We start from the raw sequence: 25,705 nt of genomic DNA, 5'->3' as shown, positions 1-25,705 counted from the left end.
AATATTCGGCTGTGTGACCAATCATAATTTCTTAAATTTATATGCCACCCGATTCCCAGGACTCTGAACAGTTTACAAATACAAAATACAAAAACTTTTCAAAACAAGAGAAAAAAAATAGCCTGGATAAGGAATATGAGATTTGGTAAACTTTGGGGATGTAAGACATGAAAAAAAATCTTTAAAATTCCATATGCTGAAAATTCTGTGCCTAGACAATATAGAGATTATTATTCTGTCAGTCCTGGAAGACATCTTTTACTTTGGATCTTCAGAGCTGCCACGTTTAGTGCTGTGGGAAACTGGGAGGGGGGATTGTATTGCGTAGAGAGATCTAGCCATAGTAACATTCTTTTGAGAGTCAAGGACATCCTGCCCTGCACCTGGAGTGGGGTGACTGGGAGGCGTCTCCAGTTGGGCCGGTGCCTTGATTGGACCATGTGATGAACAGGTGGGTGCTGGGGCAGGGACTTTCTTTCTCCTGGGTGGGGAAAACCTGGAAGCTTTCAGATTCGGGTTTTTCCAGATGTGCCAATATGACATCTCTAATAAAATGGAACTTTGAGGAACTTCTGGCTTCGGAGTCTTCTTTCGTTGGGGGCGTTACTTGGAACTCTGACATATTCATTCAGACCTTTCTGACTCTTGGCAATGGGCCGTGTCTCTCCACATCTTCCGATCCTGCACTACTTGAGTTCTTCTAACATTAAAAATGCAAATACTACCAACAGATACCACCATGAACAGACCCCCAATATTGATAGGAAGAACATACATTTAATTAATATAAAAACAGGGATGAAATCCAACTGCAGACTCAAAATTAAGAGCTACTATAATAGAGATCTGCCTGCCTTTCCCTCTGCAGATATCAAACATTCTCAACCACCAAGCTGTGTGGAGCAAGAGAAACAAAATTCTATTACCAGAACTGAAGAAACTTCTTGGATGAGAAGCGAAACGTCTTCAAGGAAAAACAAAAAGTCCAGCTGCCTTTTGGAAAAGCACCTTTGGGACAACCATGACCTGGACGACCGAGATTCTCCATAGACGAACAAAATTCTACTACCTGAGCAAAAATCGATATGCAGAGTTGGATTTTATCCCAATTGCTTTTAAAAAGGAAATCTTCAAACCAAACCACACGCTTAATTCGTATCAAATTTGATTTAATTCAGTAGGATGCACTTTTGAGTATACAATTAAAAAGATTAAGCTTCTTGGGGTTTGTTTGTTTTGAATCCAAACAAAACTGTTTCTAGCCCTCAAAGTTGCTCTCTTTAAAGAGCCTTTAAATGGCACCATTTCCTTCCATTTGTTCTACACATGCTAACCCACTTGTTTTAAGAAATCCTTCAAAGTTCCATATCCTGTAAAAAAAAAAAATCACAATAAAATTATTACCCACCCTAAATATGTTTCATCATTTATTACAATCATTCTTCCAAGACGTATCAAATTTTAGTGCAAGATATTTTCTTATTCATTTAGTAGCCCTGCGTTTTCTCTATAAACATGGGTGTGGAGGCTGCCAAAACATATTTCCATGATGAGAGCATCGACTACCATTTTTTTTTGCCTTATATCAGGCAACAGCCATGGAGGATGAAAACAGAAATTGCATATATATCCAGTTCTCTACATCTGTGGTTTCCAAACAGGTATGCCTATACCCCAGAGGTGTGCAAAATTATGTATTGAGGTTCAGTAAGAAAATATTAAAATATCTATTTGCATTTATTTTTATCCAAAAGTAGGAATTTAATCTATTCTAAGAGTATACAAAATATATTGAGTGTCTGTTTTATAATGTACATACTGGTACAAAGAACAGGGATATCATCATCACATGATATATCATATAAATCAATAAACATACATATATTGGGAGGGCATGATCAAAACCGTTTTATTGGTAAGGATACAGAATGAAAGAAATCTGGAGACCACTTTTCTAGATTATCGCTTGTATTTCAAACTCACTTTTAAGAAAGATGTTTCAAATGAAGTACCAGTACTTTTTTACAGTACAACAATGAAGAATGAAGTCATTTGTTCATCAACAGAAAACCGAGTGGATTTTGCATAAAAGCTTACTGAATTTCAAAACATCGTCAAGATACCAAACTTGAGTCCTTAATCGAGTGTTTACATCCCAGAGAAAGTTTGTCACTATTATGTATAAAGGAAAGAAGCAGAGCACAGATGCTTTCAAACTCATTATTATTATATACCTGAGAATGATTGGATCTCCTAACCTTTAAAAAACAAATGAAGCAGCCATATGAAAATGTATTCTCAGCATAATATATGTCACTACAGAACATGCTGTACATAAAAGTATTTAAAAGAAAGAAATAACCCCCCAGTTGCAAGTAAAGCCAAGAAAATTCACATTCCCACCCCCCAAGAATGAGCTGGAAAATACTTTTTTGTTGATATAACTGAACAACTGGATACTAGAGTTACTCTAACTAAACAGTGCCCCACGATTGTTTACTAGAAAAATCCTTTCCATATTTCCCCCACAAAATGAGACACATACAATGAAGAATTTTTACATTTCGTAAATGTTCACTTTTGTATTTTCCAATTATCTGTACAGCCTTGTGCTGTTCTTCAAACACATGCTGACTTCACATCAAATGTAGGTAGATGATTATCAGAAGTTGTAATTTTTTTTAAAAAATGTTGCTGATACAAGACAAAAAACATCAGGAGCATCTAAGAAAATACTAAATAATTCGATGAGACCATCTAATCCTAAAAACATTATTTCCCAAACTCAAAAGCTTGTGTCCCAAATTGCTAAAGTAATTTGATAAGAAGTATTACTGATTTCCTTTTTATTTTCTTGTAATCCTGTAAACAAATATTTCAAGATTTAAACGCTTGATAGTAATAGTAATTGAGAACTGCAAACTAAGGGAAAAATGGGTAACTTTTTAAATAAAATAAAATAAAAATAAAGTGATCTGTGGCCTTTCAGCACGCATTTTACAATATCCAGAACACTACAAATTTTGCTGCTGGTTTACTGACGTACAACTGTCAATTTTCAGCGGGACAAATTCCCTAATTGTTGTTTTGTTTAAAAAAGGGGGGAAATCATCCTTTAACCTTCTGCCCTTCCACAATATTCATCCCATTTTTGTCGGTCGCTGCATTTTTCAGAGTCCTCCCAATGAACCTGCAACACCTAGCAGCAAAATGGGTGTGAACCCCTGGCAATTATTTAAGAATACCAATAACTAGCTAACAAGCAGAGTGAACCCCTTGCCTATCCACTCCTATAACAATGTAAAGGCCTCAAATAGCTGCCTCAAATCACTCAGAATTCAGAGTTTGTCCCAACACTCAAAATTGTATGGGATTAAGGTCTGTGCTGGTAATCAGCTGGCAAGAGATGGGGGAGGAACTGGCGAAGTACAACTGTATCATTGCTGTGCTGCGATTTCATCTGCACTTATTTTGTAACCGGTTGGCCAATGAAATGTGCCTCAAGTCATAGGGGGAAACTTCTATTGATATTCACTAAGGTAGACTGTCCCGGTTTTGAAAAATACAGATGTGTCTTCCATTCTTCGACTGCAGGAACCAAACACTGTAGCTCAAAGGGGGACCACTGAATTATCTTGTCCTAAAACGGGGGACTAGGCCGTGCTGACAGAGCCTTGCGACACTCACTCACAAACAGGCATGGAACTAGGCCGGTCCAGAGCTTCCCCACAGTGATAAAGCTGTCTCAATCAACTCACTTTGGAAAAGTTCCACACAGCCAGTGGCTCCTAACTGGGAAAGTTGGCCCCATTTATTTCATGCTCCATGCAACATTTCTGGCAATGCATCAAGGAACTGAGCAGTCACAGCCAAATGGAATAGAAAGGAACGAAACGTCCAATTCAATTCCACAATCAAGCACAGATATTTACCCAGCTTGGTCCATCAGCAATTGAGAAACGTTTGATGCAAGAAGTGTTTCCCCCCCCCTTGTTTACAACTTTATCTTGGCTTTGTATCCAGGGATAGAAATGCCTGCTTTTGTTTTTTGCGTATGCTAGAAAATAAACCAAGTTATTTGCAGACTGTATTTTCCTTTTCCACCCAAACTACTAAGCCATGGCCGATTATTTATAGGGCATCTCATCTTATATTAGCCCGTACCTTAAATTGAAAGCATTTAAATACAAAAGAGAGGATTCTTTAAAAAGTGACGTTAAAAGCTCCAAATTCATAGGACTCACTGCAGGATCATCTACAGGGTCAGTCAAAAAATAATAATAATAGTGAGTATACAATTGAAGCCCCTTTTTTTTTCTCCTGCATCACAAAAAAAAGGGGGGAGGACTGAACTTTTAACCACATGGCCACAAGCACCATTTTGATTTCATTGAATCCCTGACATGTATTTTAACAAAGGTTCAAATATTTCAGAATCTGGGAAACATCCCAACTCATGCACAATTTAAGAAGTTTTCAAACACCTGCACAAGCCAAAGCGCTGATTCTTCGCTGGCCTTGAAATTTAGTTACATCTGCTTAAAAATGGAAGTGAATAATGAGGCTTGATTGCTCTCTACATAACTAACTCCTAAAAGTGTGTCATGGTAACAAGAGGCAAAAAAAACAAAAAACAAACCAGACGGATAATTAAACTCAAACCTTTCCAAGTTCATTTGCTTGCTTGCAAAGAACATGGAATTAAAATAGAGATTGAGAGATAAACTGGTTTTTTGTTTTTTGTTTTGCAGAAATCTGGTAGATGATTACTGAATTGCTCTCCTTCCGAGAACTCGGCTGAAATATGACTTAACTGCCTGGAGACCGAGTAAAGCCTTACAACCAGACAATTTTTATTCCTTCACTGACTTTTCTTCTACATCTTTATTTTCTGAACTGTAGTAAACAAGTCTCCAACGAGTGAACTATTATATATGGATAAAAATACCCAACATTGCCACAGGTTTATGGTATTTTGATGGATTAAGAAGAGAGCCAGCTTCTCAAGGATTGTTCCCCTCTTAAACTGACCACAGAGTTTAAAGGGATTTCATTTGCTCAATTAATGTGTAAATATACACCGGCAGCAAAGGAGGGACATCTGCAAAGCAATTCTGTTAAATCCTTAATACATAAATCTGGTGATTATTTCCCAACCAGAACACAGCCATCAACATACTCGCAGACACCCACACCCGTTTTTTCCATTCTTCCTTGCTTAATGTGGCAGGGTAAGATGTCACCCAGTTCCCTGCCCACTGAGGGTGTGACAGGCAGTCAAAACAGAAGGGAAATTGCTTTACTTTGGGATGGGGGGGAGGTGCACTTGTGGAAATACAGGCTTTCTGCTTTCCGTGCTTCCTCGTCGTACAGATTCAGGCATTTCTTAGGTCACTCAGAACAAACTTTTTTTTTTTTTTTGGAGATTCTGCTCTGGCCACCTCATTAGGTGTCCTTTGCTTGTGCAAGGACCCCCCTTAGCCAATCTTCCCACTAGAGATTCAGGCCTTTTGGAGAAAAACAGCAGGTAAAGAGGACGGGACACTTCCGTTGCCTTTCAAGTAATCTTGAGGGGAGACTTCTTGTGAGCACAGAGGAGAGTGACGTAGGGCACCCCGATGAATGCCCACTTCTCACTGGGCCAGAACTTGATGACGGGGCCTTGTTCGGGGATCTCGGAGACAGCATCAAAATAGGCAAAGCAGACGCAGCCCAGGTAAGCTGCAATACAGATGAGGATGTGCCTGGAAAAGAGAGAAGGGAAAGGACTGAGGTTTGCTTCGGTTTCAGGTCTTAGAACATAGACTAATAGATTTGGAAGAGACCTCGGAGGTCTTCTAGTCCAACCCCCTGCTAGAGTAGGAGACCCTATATCAGTGATGGCTAACCCTTTCTGGACCGAGTGCCCAAAGCATGGGTGTGCACGCATGAATGCATGCGCACATGCCCAAACCCCCAAAAGGCAATGTGCATGCGGTCCCCGTGCATGCACGCATGCCCCCCAAATGCCCATCCCTGTGCATGTGCAGCCCCCCGCATGCGCCCCGCCCCCCCACTCTTATGCAGCAGAGGCCCAAAGACCAGCTGGCTGGTGGGAGATGCACGCACATGCGTGGTGGAGCTGAACTGGGGCAATAGCTCGCGTGCCCACAGAGAGGGCGCTGCGTGCCACCTCTGGCATGCGTGCCATAGGTTCGCCATCACGACCTTATATCATTTTGGACAAATGATTATCCAGTCTTTTTTTTTTTTTTTTTGAAAGCTTTCAGTGATGGAGCACCCCTAACTTTTTTGTTAGGAAATTTCTCCTTAGTTCTAGTTGCTTCTTTCCTTGGTTAGTTTCCATCCACTGTTTCTTGTCTTGCCTTTTGGTGCTTTGGAAAATAGTTTAGACACACACACCCCAATCTTTGTAAGAGCCTGTCAAATATTGGAAGAGTGCTATCATGTCCCCGCTAGTCCTTCTTTTCATTAGACTAGGCATACCTAATTCCTATAACTGCTCTTCGTATGTTTTAGTTTCCCAGCCCCCTAATCATTTTTGTTGCTCTTCTCTGCATTGTTTCTCAAGGAGGGGCATCGCTTGAGGTCAGTGGAAGTAGCAAATTTACGGACTTTTGCAGCGAAGGAAAACTATGAAGCTTTCTCAAGAAATGGAGAGCTTTTGTAAAAGTTTTTTATTTTTATACTGCTCACACAACAATGCAGAAAACGTTCAGTAACTGCTCTGCCGTCTGTGGCACCCTGGAAACAAGGCGTAGAAGAGACTGTGTGCATTGTGAAGGCAAGCATGGATCCCAGGGCTCAACTCAAGGATACTGAGAGAGCCCAGGGGGAGTTGTTAACACTTTTATATGTGCATTGGCAATTTTTTTCCTCTCTGGAAAGAAGGCAAATTAACTTCCTTTCTCAGAGATGCTGATTTGAGACCTCACAATATGAATCAGCTGCTTTTCTGAGAACTGGGTCTATGATTTATGGGAAATAGGGTTCAAATCAGGATTTGAAGCAGAAATGGTGGTAATCCTTGGTTTGTGGGCCACCTGGAACCACTGGACTATTTTTTAATGATTTCAAAGGTCTTCGGACTCTGAAATTTGATAATAAAAATAGGAGTCATTGATTGTAGCTGGGGAATAATGGTTTAAACCAGAGGTGTCCAATCTTGACAACTCTGAGACTTGTGGACTTTAATTCCCAGAATTTCTCAATCAGCATAGCTGGTTGGGGAATTCTGGGAGTTGAAGTCCACAGATCGTAAAGTCTTAAAGTCGTAAAAATCTTTGCCCCTTATGTAATCCCTCTCCTATCTTGTGTCATTGATCCGCCTACTGTAAATCTGTAGCACCTCCAACCAAAAATATCAGCCTCCAGTTATGGAAGGAGGCCCAGCAATTTCCTTATTCTGGCGGATCTTGATATGCCACTGTCAGAACACAAATGAGGGAGCAGAAATATATTTTTCTACCAGAATTTATTTTGTTGGTGCTATCTAACTTGACTGATTCATGGAACAAACTAATCACCAAAAACACCTTACGCAAGATCTGGTTTTAATATGAAACACACCAAGAAACTATCCTGCTATTGCAATGAAAACAGATACACACCAGTAAAGGAAAATACTTTAAAAAGGAGACTAAAACGAAGACTCACCATACGCAGTGTAAATAGGGAAAATTAAAAGATGACCAAATCTCGCAAAATACTTTGTCACTAATCCAACAAAATAGTGCCAACATCCACCACAGGCCAGAAAACAGTCCTAGCTTATAAACTCGGACATTGTCACACCTAGAGAGAAAAGTGATAACTGGGAGTTACATCGGCAATAGTGTAAATGAATAAAACTGGTGGAAGTTTAAATCAAGCCAAGTCAACCTGGATTATTAATCAAAATACAGTTTTTGGTTAAGTCTGTTGAATTACTGATTGACACAAATGAAATATCAAAGGTAGGAACGTCTACAGGTCAGAGTCCAAACAATCAAGATGGACTGATCGAAGCTCTGCCCAAAAACCACACAGCAATTTAGCCACTACCTTTTGAGACCATAGCTGACCAGAAACATGCAAGCAACCAAATTTCAATTTTAAGAGATGTTATAGCTTTTGATCTTACTGGATTTATCCTTCTATCTAAAAAGGTGAATTTGAAGAGTTTTGCTTCCTTTTGCACCAATATACTATCACCTAAGGCTCTTTATTACGGCAATAACACTTGGGGGAAGATGATTTTTGCTTAGTGAGAAGAAAATCTGTCAGATTTCTTCCATGAGTTCAATTTTGGTTTAAGTTTGGTATTGTATATATATGGTTTATATTAGTTGCATGTGTGTATTCTATACATCAGGGGTCCCCAACCCCGGCACTGGGCCGTGGCATGCCAGCAACTGGACCATGTAAACAAGCGAAGGCCCATCTGCGGGGTGCAGGCAGCATGTGAAACCACGCCCCCTCCCGTCCACAGAAAAACCTCTCTCCACTGAACTGGTCCCTGGTGCCTAAAAGGTTGGGGGCCACTGCTTTACATGGCACCGCTACATTGGTCCATAACTTACAATTATGAGAACTTTTTTGAACATTTACCATAGATGGTTTGAATTTTGATGTGATGGCTGTCCCGTGTTGTGGCATCTAGTCCATGTTCTGTATTTAGGGGAGTATTCTTTGTATTTAACATCAGAGCTTCTAAAGTCTCAAAAGGGGATTCAGGCCACGTGCTACACTAGGAGGTACTAAGTTCACCTTACGTTATGTATTAAACAAGTTTATAAAGGGGACGGGGGATGGAAGAGACTAAGAGTACTTCTCCTAGGACGACACTACCACTGAAAAAGCCAAAGGACAACTTTCAACTAGAAATGGGATGAGATTGTGCTGGAACAAACTGTGCCAGCATTGGACAGCCTATTTGGTCTAGTGCAGGGGTCTGCAACCTTAAACACTCAAAGAGCCATTTGGACCCGTTTCCCACAGAAAAGAACACACCGGGAGCCACAAACCCCTTCCCGTGCCTGACTATTTTCTGAGCGGCCACAAAACTAGCATATGTAATTGAATTAAACGTTCTATTTTCTTCTGAAACTTTTCTTTTCTTGGATTTTATCCCTGGTTGGCCTACCATGGATAAAACGGTTGAAAAGCTCGATAAATCGCATGCCAGCAGGTGTCGCACATTGTGACACATATTTTGAGTGACTGGGAACCGCAGCAGAGGGGTGAAAGAGCCACATGCGGCTCCAGAGCTGCAGGTTGCTGACCCCTGGTCTAGTGAGTAAGGTACCAGGCTACAAAGTGGGAGACTGCGAGTTCTAGTCCTGCCTCTGCCATGAAAGCCAGTTGGATGACCTTGAGCCTGTTCCTCCTACTCAGCCCAAGTCCCCTCACAAAGTTGTGGTTGTGTGGAACATAAGAGGAGGGAGGTGTGTTGGATATTTTTGCCGCCTTGAGTTATTTGTAAAAGTAATAAAGGCGGGATCTAAATAAATGAATTAAACATAATTTATCTGCTTTGCCTCAGTCAGTCTGGTACATACCTTTTAAGTTCTGCAATAAGCAGGGCGCTGCAGGGAAGTCCTAATGTCATCAAGGAGATGTTATTAATGGCGGGTTTCACAAAGGCGAGGCATGTAGTGACTCCAGAAAGAATGCCCACTGCAGCTTTGAACCGGCCTCTGCAAAATATATGTATTTTTAAACAGGTCACTCTGGGATGAAATAAAGACATAAAAACAGGTGTCAAAAACTATTTGCCCAGTATAATTGATGCTTCAGTTGTTCGAGAGAAGAAAAAAACCCCACAGGTTTTGCAAACCCAAATGCGTTTGTTTTAAGGGACATAGAATGGAGGACCACATACTTTACTTACTTAGAAAATGGATATGCTGCCTATTTCAAAATGTACAAGTACTATAGATCTCAACTTACAGCTGGGAAATTTGATCGTCAGTTGTTGCAGTCACCACAAGATCAGACTTGATTGTACAACAGCTGTTAAGTGTATCAGGTGAATTAAATCCAGTTTATCCAATGTCAGAAAATGGCAAAAAAGTCACAAAACCTGATCACGTAACAGTGGGATATTGCAACCAGTCATAAATGTCCCAAAGGTGCTTTTTCAGGAGGCAGCTAAACTTTGTTTTTCCTTCCTTTGCTGAAGACGTTTTGTTTCTCATCCAAGAAGCTTCTTCAGCACTGAGTGGATGGTGGGAAACGGAAGGATTTATACTTCTTGCAGACAGGTTGGTCATTTGCATTCTTTTAGAGAGTCACTGAGGCCACTTGGAGGTTTATCTGTGTCCTCAGGGTCACCCACATCCATGCAAATGACCAACTGTCTGCAAGGAGAATAAAACCTTCCATTCCCCACCATCCAATCAGAAGAACCTTCTTGGACGAGAAGCTAAACGTCTTCAAAGAAAAACAAGACAGTCCAGTTGCCTCCTGAAAAAGCACCTTTGAGACTACCATGACCTGGATGACTGAGAATCTCCAGAATTTTAACCAGTCATAAATGCGTCAGTTGTCATGTGCCCAAAATGCAATTACATGACCAGGAAGTGCAGCACTTGTAACTTTGAGAACAAAGGTCGTAAGTCCATTATAACTTTGAATGGTCATTAAGCAATAGATCACAAGTCAAGGATTACCTGTAATAAAAATGAAACAATCACAGCTTCCGTAAAAGGCATTTAATCTTATATTCTAGGTGAGCAGGAATAATTTAAAATCCCTGTGCAGCAACAAGGAGAGGATCTGGTTTAATTCCAGCAACAGTTTGTTCCACTTGCATTATGGAAAAACCCCCAAAGTACAGGTAGCCCTCAAGTTACAACCGTTCATTTAGTGACCACTCGAAGTTACACCATCGCTGAAAAAAAGTGATTTATGACCATTTTTCATACTTATGACTGTTGCAGCATCCCCATTGTCATGTGATCGAAGTTCAGACACTTGGCAACTGACCAAGTGATCATTTATGACCTCTGCAGTGTCCTGGGATCATGTGATGGCCTTTTACGACCTTCTGACAAGTAACGTCAATGGGGAAAACCAGATTCAATTACCAACTGCAGTGATTCTCTCAACAAATGTGGCAAGAAAGGTCATAAAATGGGGCAAAGCCTACTTAACCAATGCCTCACTTAGCAACATAAATGTTGGGCTCACTTGTGGTCGTAAATTGAGGACTACCTGTAATTGCAACAAAATGTATGTAGCAAGATCTGGAAACAGTGCCCTGTTATTGACCCAAGAACGCAAAGCAAACAGTAAAGGAATAAATGTCAGTTGAGAAGGATCAGGGCCATAATTAAGTTCCAGTTCAGAAGATTTATTGCTCCATCCTATGCAGTGACTAGATAACTTGATGTAGAACGAATTGAGTCCAATCCTTCCTGAATTCCATTGACCCTTATCTGGTGAGAATTTATTCACACGAGATAAGTGTCAAAAACAAGAATCTAGTCAACTATAATGTACAAAGCCTTACACAACTTTAGACCACGGATGTCAAAGTCGTGGCGTCACACTGCCGTCACATGACAAATTGCGATCTTTTTTCCTTTCTCAGAGCTGGGGTGGGCGTGACACCTCTGGCCCGCAGGCCGCCAGTTTGACACCCCTGACTCAGACCAAAGTTAGGTGTTTAAGACAACTTGATGGAAGAGAAGAGCAGGCAAAACGAGTCAAGTCCAACCCTTCCTGAATTCTGTTGAATTCCTGAATTTATTCACACCAGTTAAGGATCAACAGAATTCAGGAAGGGTTGGTGGGAACATAACGACTCTAGGCTGATGAATTGCTTTACTCATTCTGCCAGCTCTTCTCCTACATCATGTTGTCCTATGCCTTAGTATACTCTAGTAAGCACCCTGAATTGTGTTCAAAAACACAAAAGGCAAAACAAGTTGTTTGGTCATTTTGAAGGTGGTTCTATTCATCATCACACTCATTACTGCACAACTGCTTTCTCTGCCAAGTACAATTTTGGTGCTGACTTTATGGGTGACCACATGAAGAAAATTCTGAGGATATGAGTACATGAACCACCGATACTAGATTGCAAGTTGAAGATTACCTGTATGTGTTGAGCTACAGCAGAGGTGTCAAACTCAAAGCCCATGGGGTGCTTAGATCTGGTCCATGGGCCGCCCTGGAAATAGCGAAGGACTGGGCCATGGTGCCTCTGCCAGTGAAAATGGGAGCTAGGGAGGGCCGCATGCGGCCCTCCCAGGCTGTTTTTGCTGGTAGAGGGCTGCAGGAGAATCCCCCCAGGCCCACCACAGGTGCCCCCAACAAGGGTGACGTCGAGCTGGTCACACCCATCCTGGCCATGCCCACCCCTCCCGAGGTCAAACACAGCCCTGATAAGGCCCTCAATGCAATAGTTTGACACCCCTGAGCTCCAGGATGAAGACCAAACAATGAACTTAATTTAGGAATTCATCAGAATACATCAACAGCTCTCCCTTTAAATGAGCCCTATTCTATGGTCACATGCTGTTCACACTCCCAAGGGCTAAATTTTGTTTTAAGTGGCAAAAGGGAAATTTATAATTGGTCCTCTGAGAATTGCAGCAAAACTGGTAGAAGAGTTTACGGATTTGCACCTAATTCTTACTACACAGAAAACTATAAGCAGGGCTGGCACCCTACTGCCTATTTCAACTGCCAATTTGGGAGACAGTAGCAAAATGTTTTCATTTCTTTAAAAATAAGCATATGAAATTACACTTACAGAAACAATGAAAATAACTGTCTGGTGAACAAGGGGAAAAAAGGCATATAAAGGCATGTTTGCTGGAAAAAAATGGAAAGTGCAAGGATAATATTGTATTATGTGTATACAAAAAGAAAAATCATGGCAAAAACTGTAGTTCCAATTCACAGAGCAAAGACTATAAATAATATTGACTATAAATAATATTCCAAGAGAAAATGCAGGACAATTTTGGAAATTAAAAAGAATTGCTTTGGAAGTGAAAGAAGAGGGAGAAACACATAACTCTGGATGAAACTGAAGTGAGGGAGGGCTTAAAACAGAGGTCTTCAAACTTGGCAACTTTAAGACTTGTGGACATCAACTCCCAGAATTCTCCAGCCAGCATAGCTGACTGGAGAATTCTAGGAGTTGAAGTCCACAAGTCTTAAAGCTGCCAAGTTTGGGGACCCCTGGCTTAAAGGGACATTTTATAGATTTTTATGGGAATTACCGGGAGCTACTTTGGTGTAATGGTTTCAGGCATCATCTAAGCATTTTGAGTTTTAGTCCTGCCACAGGCACCAAGCCAGCTGAGTGACCTTGGCCCAGCCACTTTCTCCACCCTCGGAAGAAGGCAATGAGAGTCAATACTGACTGAGAGAATTAAAACAAACACTGGGTTATTGCCCCCATCATGATGAAAAACAGGTAATAAAAGCTGTATGAATATTGACATTTTGGAAGCAGGAAAAACTGACTGCTGCCAACTTGGGGAGAAAAAAAAAGATCAGTACACAATGTTTAAACAAGCTTCAGAAAATACAGATAATCCTCAACTTACGACCACCATTGAATCCCAAATTTCTGTTGCTAAATGAGACAGTTGTTAAATGAACTTGGGTCCATTTTAAAACCTTTTTTTGTCACAGTGGTTAAGCGAATCACTGTTGTTAAGTTGGTTGTTAAGTGAATCTGGCTTCCCCATAAACTTTGCTCATCAGAAGCACTCAAAAGGCGATCACTTGACCCAGGACACTGCCAAGGTCATAAATATGGGTCAATTGCCAAGCGTCTGAATTTTGATCACGTGACCATGAGGATGCGGTTGTAAGTGTGAAAAACGGTAATAAGCCCTTTTTTTCAGTACCGCTGTAACTTCGAGCAGTCACTATAAATGAACTGTTGTAAGTCGAGGATCCCCTGTAAGGCAAAAACCATGAGATTGATCTGACTTCCATTAGCTGTGAAAGAGGCAATCGTTTTAAATAGACCTAAATTATAAAAGCCCTTCCAACCACATTTTGGCAGCAAGGCCAGATTTAGCAGCGGGGATGAAGGAGAAGTGCAAAAGTGCAATGCATCCTTATCATAACCAGAGGATTTTAGCAAAGTGAACTACCCACCATAGTAAAATTCTCTGTAGAAACCTTGCACTCTTGCACTTTTATTTACTGAATGGGACTTCTGCGGCTGTGTTTAGCTCCGTCAGACTTTCTGCCTACCTTGCCAGCCATCGGGGTGTGTCCTCAGGGGCAGATCCAGTATCTCAAGCCGCTCCCACCATTGCAATATATAATCCCCAATCAATGTCAGCCAGAACACTCGCATCTGTTAGGGCTCAACCACAATGCTACCTCAGAGTGATAGTAATGCTGAAGCCTAGGAATGTTGTGGACCACCAAAAGGATGGAGACTTCTCCACCAAAGATCTACAGTCCCAGACGTTTGTTTTTGTGTGTGTGTGTGTGTGTGTATACAATGTGTGTATTTATATCTATAGTTCTATCTAGATCTATCTATCTATCTATCTATCTATCTATCTATCTATCTATCTATCTATCTATCTATCTATCTACCTATCTATCTACCCTGTCTGCCTGCCTGCCTGCCTGCCTGCCTGCCTGTCTGTCTGTCTGCCCTGTTTTCCCCAAAATAAGACATCCCCTGATAATAAGCCCAATCGGGCTGCGCTTATTTTAGGGTTCAAAAAAATGTAAGACAGGGTCTAATTTTTGGGGAAACACAGTATCTATCTGTCTGTCTGTTTATCATCTATCTATCATCTGTCTATCTATCTATCTATCATCTGTCTATCTATCTATCATCTGTCTGTCTATCATCTATCAATCTATCTATCTATCATCTATCATGTCTGTCTATCTATCTATCTATCTATCTATCTATCTATCTATCTATCTATCTATCTATCTATCTATCATCTGTATGTGCATATGCATATATTTTTAATTACTGACTTTTGTTCAATAAATCATCAACCGTCTCTGAAGTGAGATGGCTATAAACCCCTAAAGTAAAGGGTAATTTCTTTAATTCAGATTGCCTGATGACAATGGGAGCTGTAGTTTAATTGATGTAAAAGGTGCTACACTGGGGGAAGGACTAAGCTATTTTTCGTAATTTTGTCACATGGCAAATAAATCCTTGGTGAATAATCGGCCATATACTTATGAGAGATAGAACAAAAGAAAAGGATTAATTGCAAATATGATATCTCTGCTCCTCTCGCCTTTGCTCTGAGGCTCAGGGGCTACACGTTAATCCTATAATCTTTTGGGGAAGAGCTGCTGAGGGATTAGACCAACCATCTCTAACCCAATTCTCTCTCATTACCCCAGCAACCTCCAACAAACATGCCACTGGGAAAATCCTAAGCCTTTTCATAGCTTTCTTCCTTGTGTCAGTATTTCAGCCTGCTCGGCATTATCTGTATAACATTATGAGGAGCATCCTAAGTACAAAAGAATTGAATAATATATCGGTGGCAGCTATGTTGTACAGTATTGAAGAATCCAGGCAGAAAAACTAGATTTCAGTAATTCATCCAGAATAAATTTAGCCACATTACCCTATGGCAGGGGTGGGCAAACGTGGCCCTTTTACAACCTGTGGTCTTCAACTCCCAATTCTGGGAGTTGAAGACCACAGGTTGTAAAAGGGCCACGTTTGCCCACCCCTGCCCTATGGGATATTTATATACTACTAAAACTACCATTGTCATGACTTTTAATTGGGCAAACCAGTGCATCATAGGGCACCAACTTTAAACCAAGGTACCTCAAATGAGCTAACTTACAGTATGTGTCCAAAATCCAGACCCATAATTTTTGAGGGAGTGAAATTTGGGAAAGTTATGGCTGCTTCAGAGCTGATGGCTGCTGCTGCACTGCTGCTATGATCACGTGAACTTCATTTTCAACATTTCATGACAGTTTCCCAGCCAGTCAAGCAATTCCTTGCTCCTCCCCCACCCAGCACCAGCCACTTAACTTGCTGAAAGAGAAGTTGAATAGGGAAGGAATAAAGGCCAAGCAGCCTTCCTGACCCACACTGGCCCCCATGCAACATCCCTGACCTGCATGGCACATCTCATATACTCTCAAGCATCCCGAGGCACCTTTCTCTACCCGCAACCTCCCCATGTGCCCTCTCCCATCTACAAGACACCTCTCATACAGCCCTGCAACCCACACACACCATTTGTGACCTGTGCCACACTTTTGCGTGCCCTACCTGACCAATGTGGCATCTCTTACACCTCCCCATGATCCCCCCCCAAAGGGGCTGCATACTACCTGACACATGTGGCCTCTCTTACACATGCACACACCCTCTTCCTGAACTGAGCAGCACCTCTTGCACATCCCCATGTACAATTCCTGATTCACAGCCCAACACACCATTTGCGGGAGGGCAGAAGCAGGGAAGGGAAGGGGATTTCTAATGCTGCCCATCAGTTTTCCACAAGGAAACTCAACAGGAAGTTGGAAATAGCTCCTACTCTCACCGTTTTGCCCATCCACGGTCATTCTGTTTCTCTGTTTAAGTAAGGAAATATCTCTGAACCAATGACCCATTGGGGCATGGATTTATTTTATTTAATTTATATCCCACATGTATTGCTTTTATAGACATCTCAAAGCAGTGATCATACCTAGTACTCTTTACTCCTCCTATTATCCCTCCTCTACGACAGCCCTGTGAGTTAGGCTGAGAGTGTGTGACTGATCCAAGGTCACCTAGCCAGTTTTCACACCTAAGGCAGGAAATCCATCATCTCCTGATTTCTAGAGTGGTGCCTTAACTACTGGACCAAACTAGTTTGTGTAGTTCTTCCTAACTGGGTAAATTCCATCAAGATAGTGCCCTTTAATTTTCCTCCTTAATTCAACATGCAAGACAATTTTGAACTTTAACATTTATCTTCTTCCCTTTTTTTTTGCATCAGTGTTATGAGGTAGCTACATAGATACACTTTCCCTAATCTTAAATTTTGGGGACAAACTGGAGTCTTCTGCTTTGTCATTTGTCTAGCACTGGCAGCAATAGGAAGACCGTAACACAGGGAGGTTAGCTGCAAGTTGGAGAAGCTGTAATGGAACTAAATCCCAATCTGCTTGCCTATATAAAGATAAATCTAAAGCTAGTTTACAACACATCAGTTCGAATTTCCTGCACTTGTTTTTTGTCAAGAATCTTCTTTCTGTGTTCCTTCTTTCAAGAAAACAGTCATGATATTAAGGCATAAAAAGCTGAACACAATGCTTTCCAGAGATATTTACCTGTCATTCCTAAACATTTTGGGCAGATACCTTCTGGGGAACCACATAGCCAGAGCACACATCAGAACCCAAAGTATAGCAAGTTCATCGAGCATCTGACCCAGGAAGCTAAGCGTAGCATGGAAGTAGACAGATCCAATTCCTAGAGAGATACAGTAAACAAGTATTATTCTACCACTAAGGCATGGGCATATCATTATTTTCCAATGTCTGAAAAATTAAACCTTTACACATTAGATGAAACATACTGTACAAGATGAAAAGCCAAGTTATAAAAGAAAGGCAACATTCACCCTCCAAAATCAACATTAATTTTAATGTACTTTTCCGCCAAATCTTCAATTTGTGAAGATTTTGCTTGGCCAGCCAGTCTTATAGAAATATTTAATTTGAGGTTCTTAAAAGCGCTGAAGCAGGACAAATCTTACACGGTCCTTTGGTCTACAGTGGAGTAATGGGTGATTTTCCCACATAATTTTTTACTTAGATTTTTATTCTGCTTTTTTTATATACTGCATTTGGTCAACTCCAAGTGGTAAACATACTTAATACTTCAATAGAAGAGAATATTTGTAACTCAGGGTTGAAATGAGGGGCTCTTGGTGCTCTCTGAAATTGTTTTCTTGCAGATGTTTCATTACCAAACTAGGTAATATCATCAGTGAGGTTTGCTCTCTTTTTATATACTAGTGCAGGGGTGTCAAACTTGTGGCGTCAGGCGGCATTATGTGACGTATGGGGACTTTTTTCCCCTTCGCTAAACCGGGTGTGGGCATGGCCAACGCATGATGCATCTGGCCCGCAGGCCGGGAGGTTAACAACCCTAGTGTATTAGTGGATTTTCTTCTCAGTCTTGGTGGAAATGTTCTTGGTGGTTTCTTGATTAAGCTCTCATTTACTGTTTGTTTGTCTGAGTTGGTGCTTCCTTGATTGGGGTTTTGTTTACTTCTTGATTATTGTTCTAATGTTAATCTTGGTGTTAATCTCTGCTCATCTGGGTATTGATTAATGGTCTTTGGAGTTTTCTTTTTGATCTTTCTCTTTTTTTGGCTTTGCGATTGTCTCTTTTGAATGATATGTAGATGTTGTTTATCTATATCTTCATGAGCCGGGGTGGCGCAGTGGTTAGAGTGCAGTATTGCAGGCTACTTCTGCTGATTGCCGGCTGCCTGCAATTTGGCAGTTCGAATCTCACCAGGCTCAAGGTTGACTCAGCCTTCCATCTTTCCGAGGTCAGTAAAATGAGGATCCAGATTGTTGGGGGCAATATGCTGACTCTGTAAACCACTTAGAGAGGGCTGTAAAACACTGTGGTATGTAAGTCTAAGTGCTATTGCTATATGTGCCTGTTGATTGCTGATTTGTCCCAGTGCCAGGCTTCCAGAAATTCTGTAGTGTTTTTTAGACCTTGGCTTGGTCTAGGATGCTCATAGTTTACCACGTAATACTCCTGCCTCCTCTTTTCCCCACAACAATCCTGTGAGGTAGTGAGACTGCTCAAAGTCACTCAGCTGGCATTTGTGCCTAAACTCAAGTCAGGCCAGTACCTTCACCACTACTCCAAACCGTTTTCCCCATTCACTGAGATTTCATACAGGGAAGAGCACCAGTTATATGTTTTGGACTTCAATTCACATCAGGTCTAGACACTTTGAACAATGACACAGGAATGTGGAATTTTTATTTAAAAGTATATGGACAACACCTCGTTGTCTACCTAACTGAAGATAATGTCAAGAAGATGTTCTGTAACATAAATTGCTAGTTATGTGACTTTCTTAATAGAATGGTATTTAAATTACACTTTTATGATAATATTTGTTTAGGAGACGCCCAGATGAACGGCTATATAAATATTTTAAATAAATAAATACATAAAAGTAAAATATTGTACAATCCAATTCTCAGTCAAGGAAGAGAAACAGAGTGCAATCATGCTTATCCAAAATAAAAAAAATAAGATTAAACAATTTTGACTTGGGTTGTTTCTGTGTGTTTGTATTTTAATGACTGGGTATTTCTTCAGATTTCTATGGGAACAGAACTTATGGACAAAAAGAGTGACAACATAACTTAGCAAAAACTGGATTGCTACATCAGTTGTAATAGCCAAAGAAATCAGTGAAGTAAGATGAATATATTAGTAAGGCTATTATATGATACATTAAAGGGGTCATGATGGTATCAGTTTCCAATACTGTTCTTCTTTTTGAGTACATATTCTGCTTCTGAATTACATGTAATCCTCAACTTACAACCCATTCATTTATGATTGTTCAAAGTTACAACAGCACTGAAAAAATGTGACTTATTACCTTTTTTCACACTTAAGACTTTTGCAGCATCCCCAATATCATGTGATAAAAATATGGATGGTTGGCAATTGGCACGTATTTATGACGGTTGCGGTATCTATAATCATGTCATCACCTTGACTTGACAAGCAAGTCAATGGGGAAGCCAGATTCCCTTAACAATCATGTTATTAACTTCATTGCAGTGATTCACTTAACAACTGTGGCAAAAAAAAGGTCACCAAATGGGGCAAAACTCACTTAACTGTCTTGCTGAGCAAGACAAATTCTGGACTCAACTGTGGTCGTAAGTCAAGGACCCACCTGTAGTTATATGCTTAAACACCCGCTCAGTTGAGGTATCTTTTGATTTCATGGTAGTACATAATTTAAAAATGATAATAAACTCCTAATTTTCATGTCACATCCCATAAAAATTCAGAATAACTTACCTACAACCACTAGCAAGGTCCATATTAAATATATTCCACTGTTGAAGCAGGTTGCATATTGTCGGAATAAGCACATACATATAGGGGGCAGGACAAAAAACAAGACGTTGCTTATCTAGAGAAAAAAAGTGGAAAATATTTAAATAAGCAGAAAAATTACAGATTTTTTTTTTCTCCATTCCTTCTCTCTAGTAGGAATTTTGCACCATTAATCAAACGACAGCCATAACAAAAAGGAGACCGTAATTAATCAGTGGTTTGCTATTTTCACTGTATACAGCAGCCTTTCAGGCAAAGGCCAAGGTGAAGATCTCCCTGTACACTGTTGTGACACATCTGTGATATATATATATTTGCAGTTAAAATTGGTCACATTTGCTCAGTACCATTTGAGCAAGATTTTGAGACGATTTCTGCGTTTGCAGAGATCAAGGGGTCAAAGAGAGTTCATCACAGCATAAGCTCTGCCATCTGTTGACCAACGCCCTACCCAGCTCCTTCAGGCAATCAACTGGGGTAGTAGATGCTGCTGACTTGCTGGATTGTCTTAATCCAGGTATATTTTTGTATTACTGTAGGAAGGCTGTGCAGAGAGTGGTGAGGACAGCAAAAAAGACTATCGGAAGTTCACTCCCTTCTATCCAGGACGTGGCATTTAAGAACTGCTTGACCAAGGTTTGCTCTACTGTCAGACACTCTACACATCCTCTCCAGGAACGGTTTTCTTCGTTATCTTTTGGGATGAGACTTTGTGGTACCGAAACAAAACTAGATTCTGTAATCATTTCATACCATATAGTATCAACCTTGTTAACTTTCAAGTCTTTTTTCCGCTATGTATTCTAAATGGTCTGTCGTGTGTGTGGTGTGTGTGTGTTTGTGTGTGTGTGTGTGATGTGTATTTGAGAGCAGGCATCAGAATTTCATTTTTTTAAATGTGTGCTAATGTGTTCACAGAAAAAAGGGACAATAAAGTTTCTCTTATCTATCTATATTGGAAACAATTCCCATTTCCTCTTTGAGGGAAGATTTCAGAAAAGGTGGTAAGCTTCAACTACAGAGGATACTAGAAGAAACAGGTTATTCAGATCCCTTCAAGTCAGGATCTAGCCCATGGAAGTCTGTACAAGGAGTACTTGCTTAATGGCTGCCCTATTTAGTGATGAGGGTGCTGAAAAATTAACCACAGGTAGTCCTTGAGTTACAATAATTGGAACTGGTATTTCTGTCATTAAACAATGCAGTTCTAAAGTGTGATATCACATGCTTTGCTTAGTGACTGCCGTCATTAACGAAATCCCACTATTGTCATCAGGGTGGATAAAAATCATTTTTTTAACTAAAAATTTAAAAAATGATTTTTAAAAATTTAAATCAGATTTTTTAAAAAAATTTTATCGGATTTATTTTAATAAAATGCTTTTGGAATAAATAAATATCTAAAGATAGTTTTCTATTTGAGATACATAGGCTGTATATTCTGCAATATTGGGACTGTCGGTGAGTCAACAGCAGGTCAAAGGAGGAGCCACTGAGGGACAGAGGTGACAGTTGCTCTTTAAAAATTATGATTTAAATTGAGTTGATTTAAATCAAGCCTTTTTATTAGTGATTTAAATCATGATTTAAATCGTTTTGATTTAAATCAAATCCACCCTGATTGTCACTATTTGTCCCAGACACAACCTTCGCCGTAATATCATAAAGCAGTTTCATGAGGACAAACTACTTAATTCCTACTACAGGACCTACAGGTAGCTTAGCAAATATTGCAGGAATAAGTTAACAAAATCACCTCCAGTTAATGAAGTACATAGATTTTTTACTTGGTGTGGTTTATCTTCTTATATGTCCAAATAAAAAAAGAGATATAACTAAACTTGGATGATAGGAAAAGTGTACGCAGTTTAAGTTTTGCAAACTTATTTGCATGGTGAAATTATCGTCTTTATTATTTTCAAAGCTACATCTTGTTTAGCACAGGGGTGTCAAACTCAAGGTCCGCAGGCCCACTTTGGAAAAAGCGAAGAACTGGCTCACTGTGCCTTGGCCAGGGAAAACGGAGCTCGGGAGAGCCACATGCAGCCTACTTGGGCTCTGTTTTTGGCTGCGACAGCCTCCTGCAGCCTTCTGCCAACAAAAATGGAGCTCGGGGAGGCTATGTGCAGCCCTCCCAGGCTCCGTTTTCAGCCACAACAGCCTCCTGCAGCCCTCTGCCAGCAAAAACAGAGCCTGGGTGGGCCGCGCATGGCCTCCCTGAGCTCTGTTTTCGTAGGCAGAGGGCAGCCTTGATGAGTGACATCGAGCTGGCCATGCCCACCATGGCCATGCACCACTGCCCCCCCCCCCAGGTCAAACAAAACCCTGATGTACCCCTCAGTGAAATTGAGTTTGACACCCCTGGTTTAGCACAATTTCTACACCGATGTAAAACTGTGGAGGTTTGTCAACCAGTACTATAGCCTCTTCAATGTAACTAAATTTGTCCAGAATCCTCTTTTCCTAAAGCAAGATTTAAAATGACTGCAATATTTGAGACCATTGCTTTGCTCTATTAATCAACAGCAATCCATTTAAGCTTTATCCTCCAATATGAAAAGTGAATTGCTTCCAAAGAAGGTACTTAACTAAAACCAAAAACAATCCATCCAGCAAAGCTACAAACCCTTAGAATGAGAATACACATTCATAACTTTGGAACTTTTCTATCATCCGTCTGATTTTACATATTTCCTATTACCCCCCCCCCCAAAAAAGCCTTAACGTTTGTGATCAAGCTACGTTTAAACTGACCAGAAATGAACTAGGTTAACTTAAGGAGGTCAAATTTACGGCTGTATGTTCACAACATGCTAAGCTTGGTTAGCATTTTGGGTGGCATAGTGTACTATGTTAACGTTAGTTTAGTAAGCATCATGCTTCAATATATCCTGCAGACACCTCCCTCCCAAAAAGGGGATTAATTCAGTAACCAGATTAAATGTGCTGTGTGAATGTGCTGTGAATGCGGTTACCTCCTAAGGCCCAAATAACTACTACTGTAATAAGACGTAAAATCCAATGAACTGTTCTCTGCTGCTCACAAGGCACTAAAAAACTGGTTTTGCCATTTAGCTTGGGCGCTGGTATCATGGATGAGCCCATTTCGGGGTTTTCCTTGAGTGTTTCAACTGCTATTTCAGTTATTTTTAATTTTGGTCAGCTTTGTTTTTACCATTTACATTGTTAGCCATCTGTGTATATGAGATGGACAACCTGCTAAATAAATACATTCCTCTTTGTGTGTCTATTCCAGTTGATTACTCAAATCTTAGCCGCTTTAGGAAGCTGTGGATCTTCAATTCCCAGAATTCCGCAGCCTGAGAGTGGAGATCCAGGCACTTTGTAAAAGTTATACTAAAGTTGAAAAACGCCAGTATACACATAGCAAAAACCTCACAGAATTATATTGCAATTGTGTATCCTAATAATAATAATAAACAATTAATAACAATTAATAATTTTATTATATATAAATATATATTTTTATAATTTATGTAATATATATATATATATATACACACATAAATAATATAAAAATATATAAATAAATATATTTATTATATTATAAATAACCAATGATATTTGTGATACATTTTTAAATGTTCAGTTGAACTGAGTTTCATGTTTAATGAATAAAAGATAATAATAATAATAATAATAATAATAATAAAATATAATAATAATAATAAAATAATAATAATAACAATAACAATAATAATAATAACAATAATAAAAAATAGTAATAGTAATAATAAAAATTTTTTTACCGGACTTGAACATTTTGACTCTACAAAAAACCACTTTACTCGGAACAGCTTACATCCTCCGACGATACCTTAACAGATCTTAGGTTTCTAGCTGCTGAGCTATTAAGCAGCCTCAAAGGCTGTGAATCTCACTAAAGATTTAATAATAATAATAATAATAATAATAATAATAATAATAATAATAATAATAATAATAATAGCAGCAGCAGCAGCAACGGATCCCGTTACGTTAACATTCTCACGTTAGAAATCGTGACTCTCCAGCCGAGTCAAGCCAGGAAACCGTGGTTTACAAACCACAATGGCACATTTTGAGCCGAAAAAACCTAGATCCACCACTGGGATCTCGGTTACACGGGGCAGTCGGGGTATCACCCCACCTGATGCACAGGTTCCTTCTTTTTTCCAGCCCATCAAGCAAGCAAGGAGCTTCAGCCGGACTATTCCAGGAGCGGCTCCCAGGCCGGCTTAGCGTGTAAGCAACGCAATATTTTGTGTTTTTGCAAAAAAAAAAAAAAAACCCCTCCAAAAGCAGCACCCACAAGCGCGGCAACGATTGCAAACGCGCGCGCTCTCTTTCCCCCCTTTTGCAAAAGCCGAGAGGCGGACGGTCGCTCAAAGTTACGCACCGTGTTGTAAAACTCGGCGATGGTGGGCACTATGGTGTAGTTATCCTCGCACCAGTCCAGTTCGGAGCTGCCTGCCCGGAGATGATCCCACAAGAGGAGGGCGATCATGGCAAAGCTTTTAAGACTAGGCTGCCCCGCAGTTACAAACTCCGGGAAACGCTCATCCGGCACCGGCTCGGCTCAGCCCAAGCTGCTGAAATCATTCAAAAGGCAACCCCCCCCCACCACCACCACCAAGCGCCCCCCCGCCCCCCGTGCACGCGGCAGGATCGCCGCCTGAGCGTCCCGACGTTTTCACCTTAGCGCCTATCTCTCTCTCTCTCTCTCTCTCTCTTGGTGCCGCTCGATCTCCGACGGCGGGGGCGACTTTTTGACGGCAGCGGCGCACACGCCTCCTTCCCAGCTGATCCGGGCCGTCTCAACATCGCGCCTGCGCAGCGGGGGGGCTGTCACGTGCTCTTTTCTTCAAAGCCGTTGCCCTTCCCGGTCAAGCTTGTGAAGCGCCGCGGCGCGCGAGCTTGTTAGTTAACTCGAAGCGGGTTGGAAAAAAAAAAAAAAAAAGAGGGCGGTTAGCTATGCTTTTAAGAGGGGCTCGAGCCTTTTTGTGTCCGTAGTTGGCAGGAGCCTTGGTCCATTGAGCCACCGTGGCTGCAATTGGAATCCGCTTTTTTTTTTTAAATGTTAACGCAAATTACTTTTTTTTCTCATGAGGTTTTTTTTCCAGCGTCTTGGGTTCTTCGGGCTTCCGGCGACCCGAAAGTGTTCTGTGCAAATCAAAACTTATCATTTCTTTTCTGCATGATGTGGAGGGGGAGGGTTTAACTCCAAAAGGAACTGCTCAAAATAGTTATGGCCTTTATGCAGTGCAAATGATACTTCAGGAGAGCATGTTTCTTATCGTGCGGAGGAAATGATAAAAATTTGAAACTATTCGGTTGCGGGTTCAATGTATTTGAACTGCCAAGTTCGTATTTTCGGCTGCTCCTTTGGAGATGGACAACTCGCCCAAACTTCTTGAAGATGCCAGAAGCAGAAGGGGGAAAACGTTGCTGCTGCCTGCCATGACATGATGGTTTCTATCTATAGGGGAATTTCTGGAAATAAAAACGCAACAAATTTTTATTTTCTGTCTTGTCATCCTGCCCCCAACTGATTTATATATGAGGTGGCTATTGCATTCACCATTACAGTTATTTCCCTGTCATGAGGGAGCATTCTTTGCTTCCACAAGGTCC

At 40.7% G+C, this 25,705-nt stretch overlaps 1 protein-coding gene across 2 annotated transcripts; it reads right to left on the bottom strand.

Annotated features, from left to right (window-relative positions):
• Positions 1–1,884: 1,884 nt before the first annotated feature.
• On the bottom strand, positions 1,885–24,904 carry ACER2 (alkaline ceramidase 2). Of its 2 annotated transcripts, none has more exons than XM_034410508.3 (6): positions 24,769–24,904; positions 20,033–20,147; positions 17,287–17,428; positions 9,540–9,677; positions 7,657–7,794; positions 1,885–5,744 (listed from the first exon to the last, which is right to left on the bottom strand). In XM_034410508.3, the coding sequence occupies exons 2-6, from the start codon at positions 20,106–20,108 to the stop codon at positions 5,558–5,560; spliced, it is 681 nt and encodes a 226-aa protein (XP_034266399.1). In that variant the 5' UTR covers positions 20,109–20,147; positions 24,769–24,904; the 3' UTR covers positions 1,885–5,557. The 2 variants fall into 2 exon arrangements, with proteins under 2 accessions (XP_034266399.1, XP_034266398.1); XM_034410507.3 differs by having other exon boundaries at positions 24,471–24,902.
• Positions 24,905–25,705: the final 801 nt, after the last annotated feature.

Source organism: Pantherophis guttatus, chromosome 2 (assembly GCF_059756535.1).
Source record: "Pantherophis guttatus breed Tessera chromosome 2, ASM5975653v1, whole genome shotgun sequence".
Classification (NCBI taxonomy): domain Eukaryota; kingdom Metazoa; phylum Chordata; class Lepidosauria; order Squamata; family Colubridae; genus Pantherophis; species Pantherophis guttatus.
Note: the sequence above shows the minus strand (reverse complement) of the source record. Positions and strands in the feature narration are given on the sequence as shown.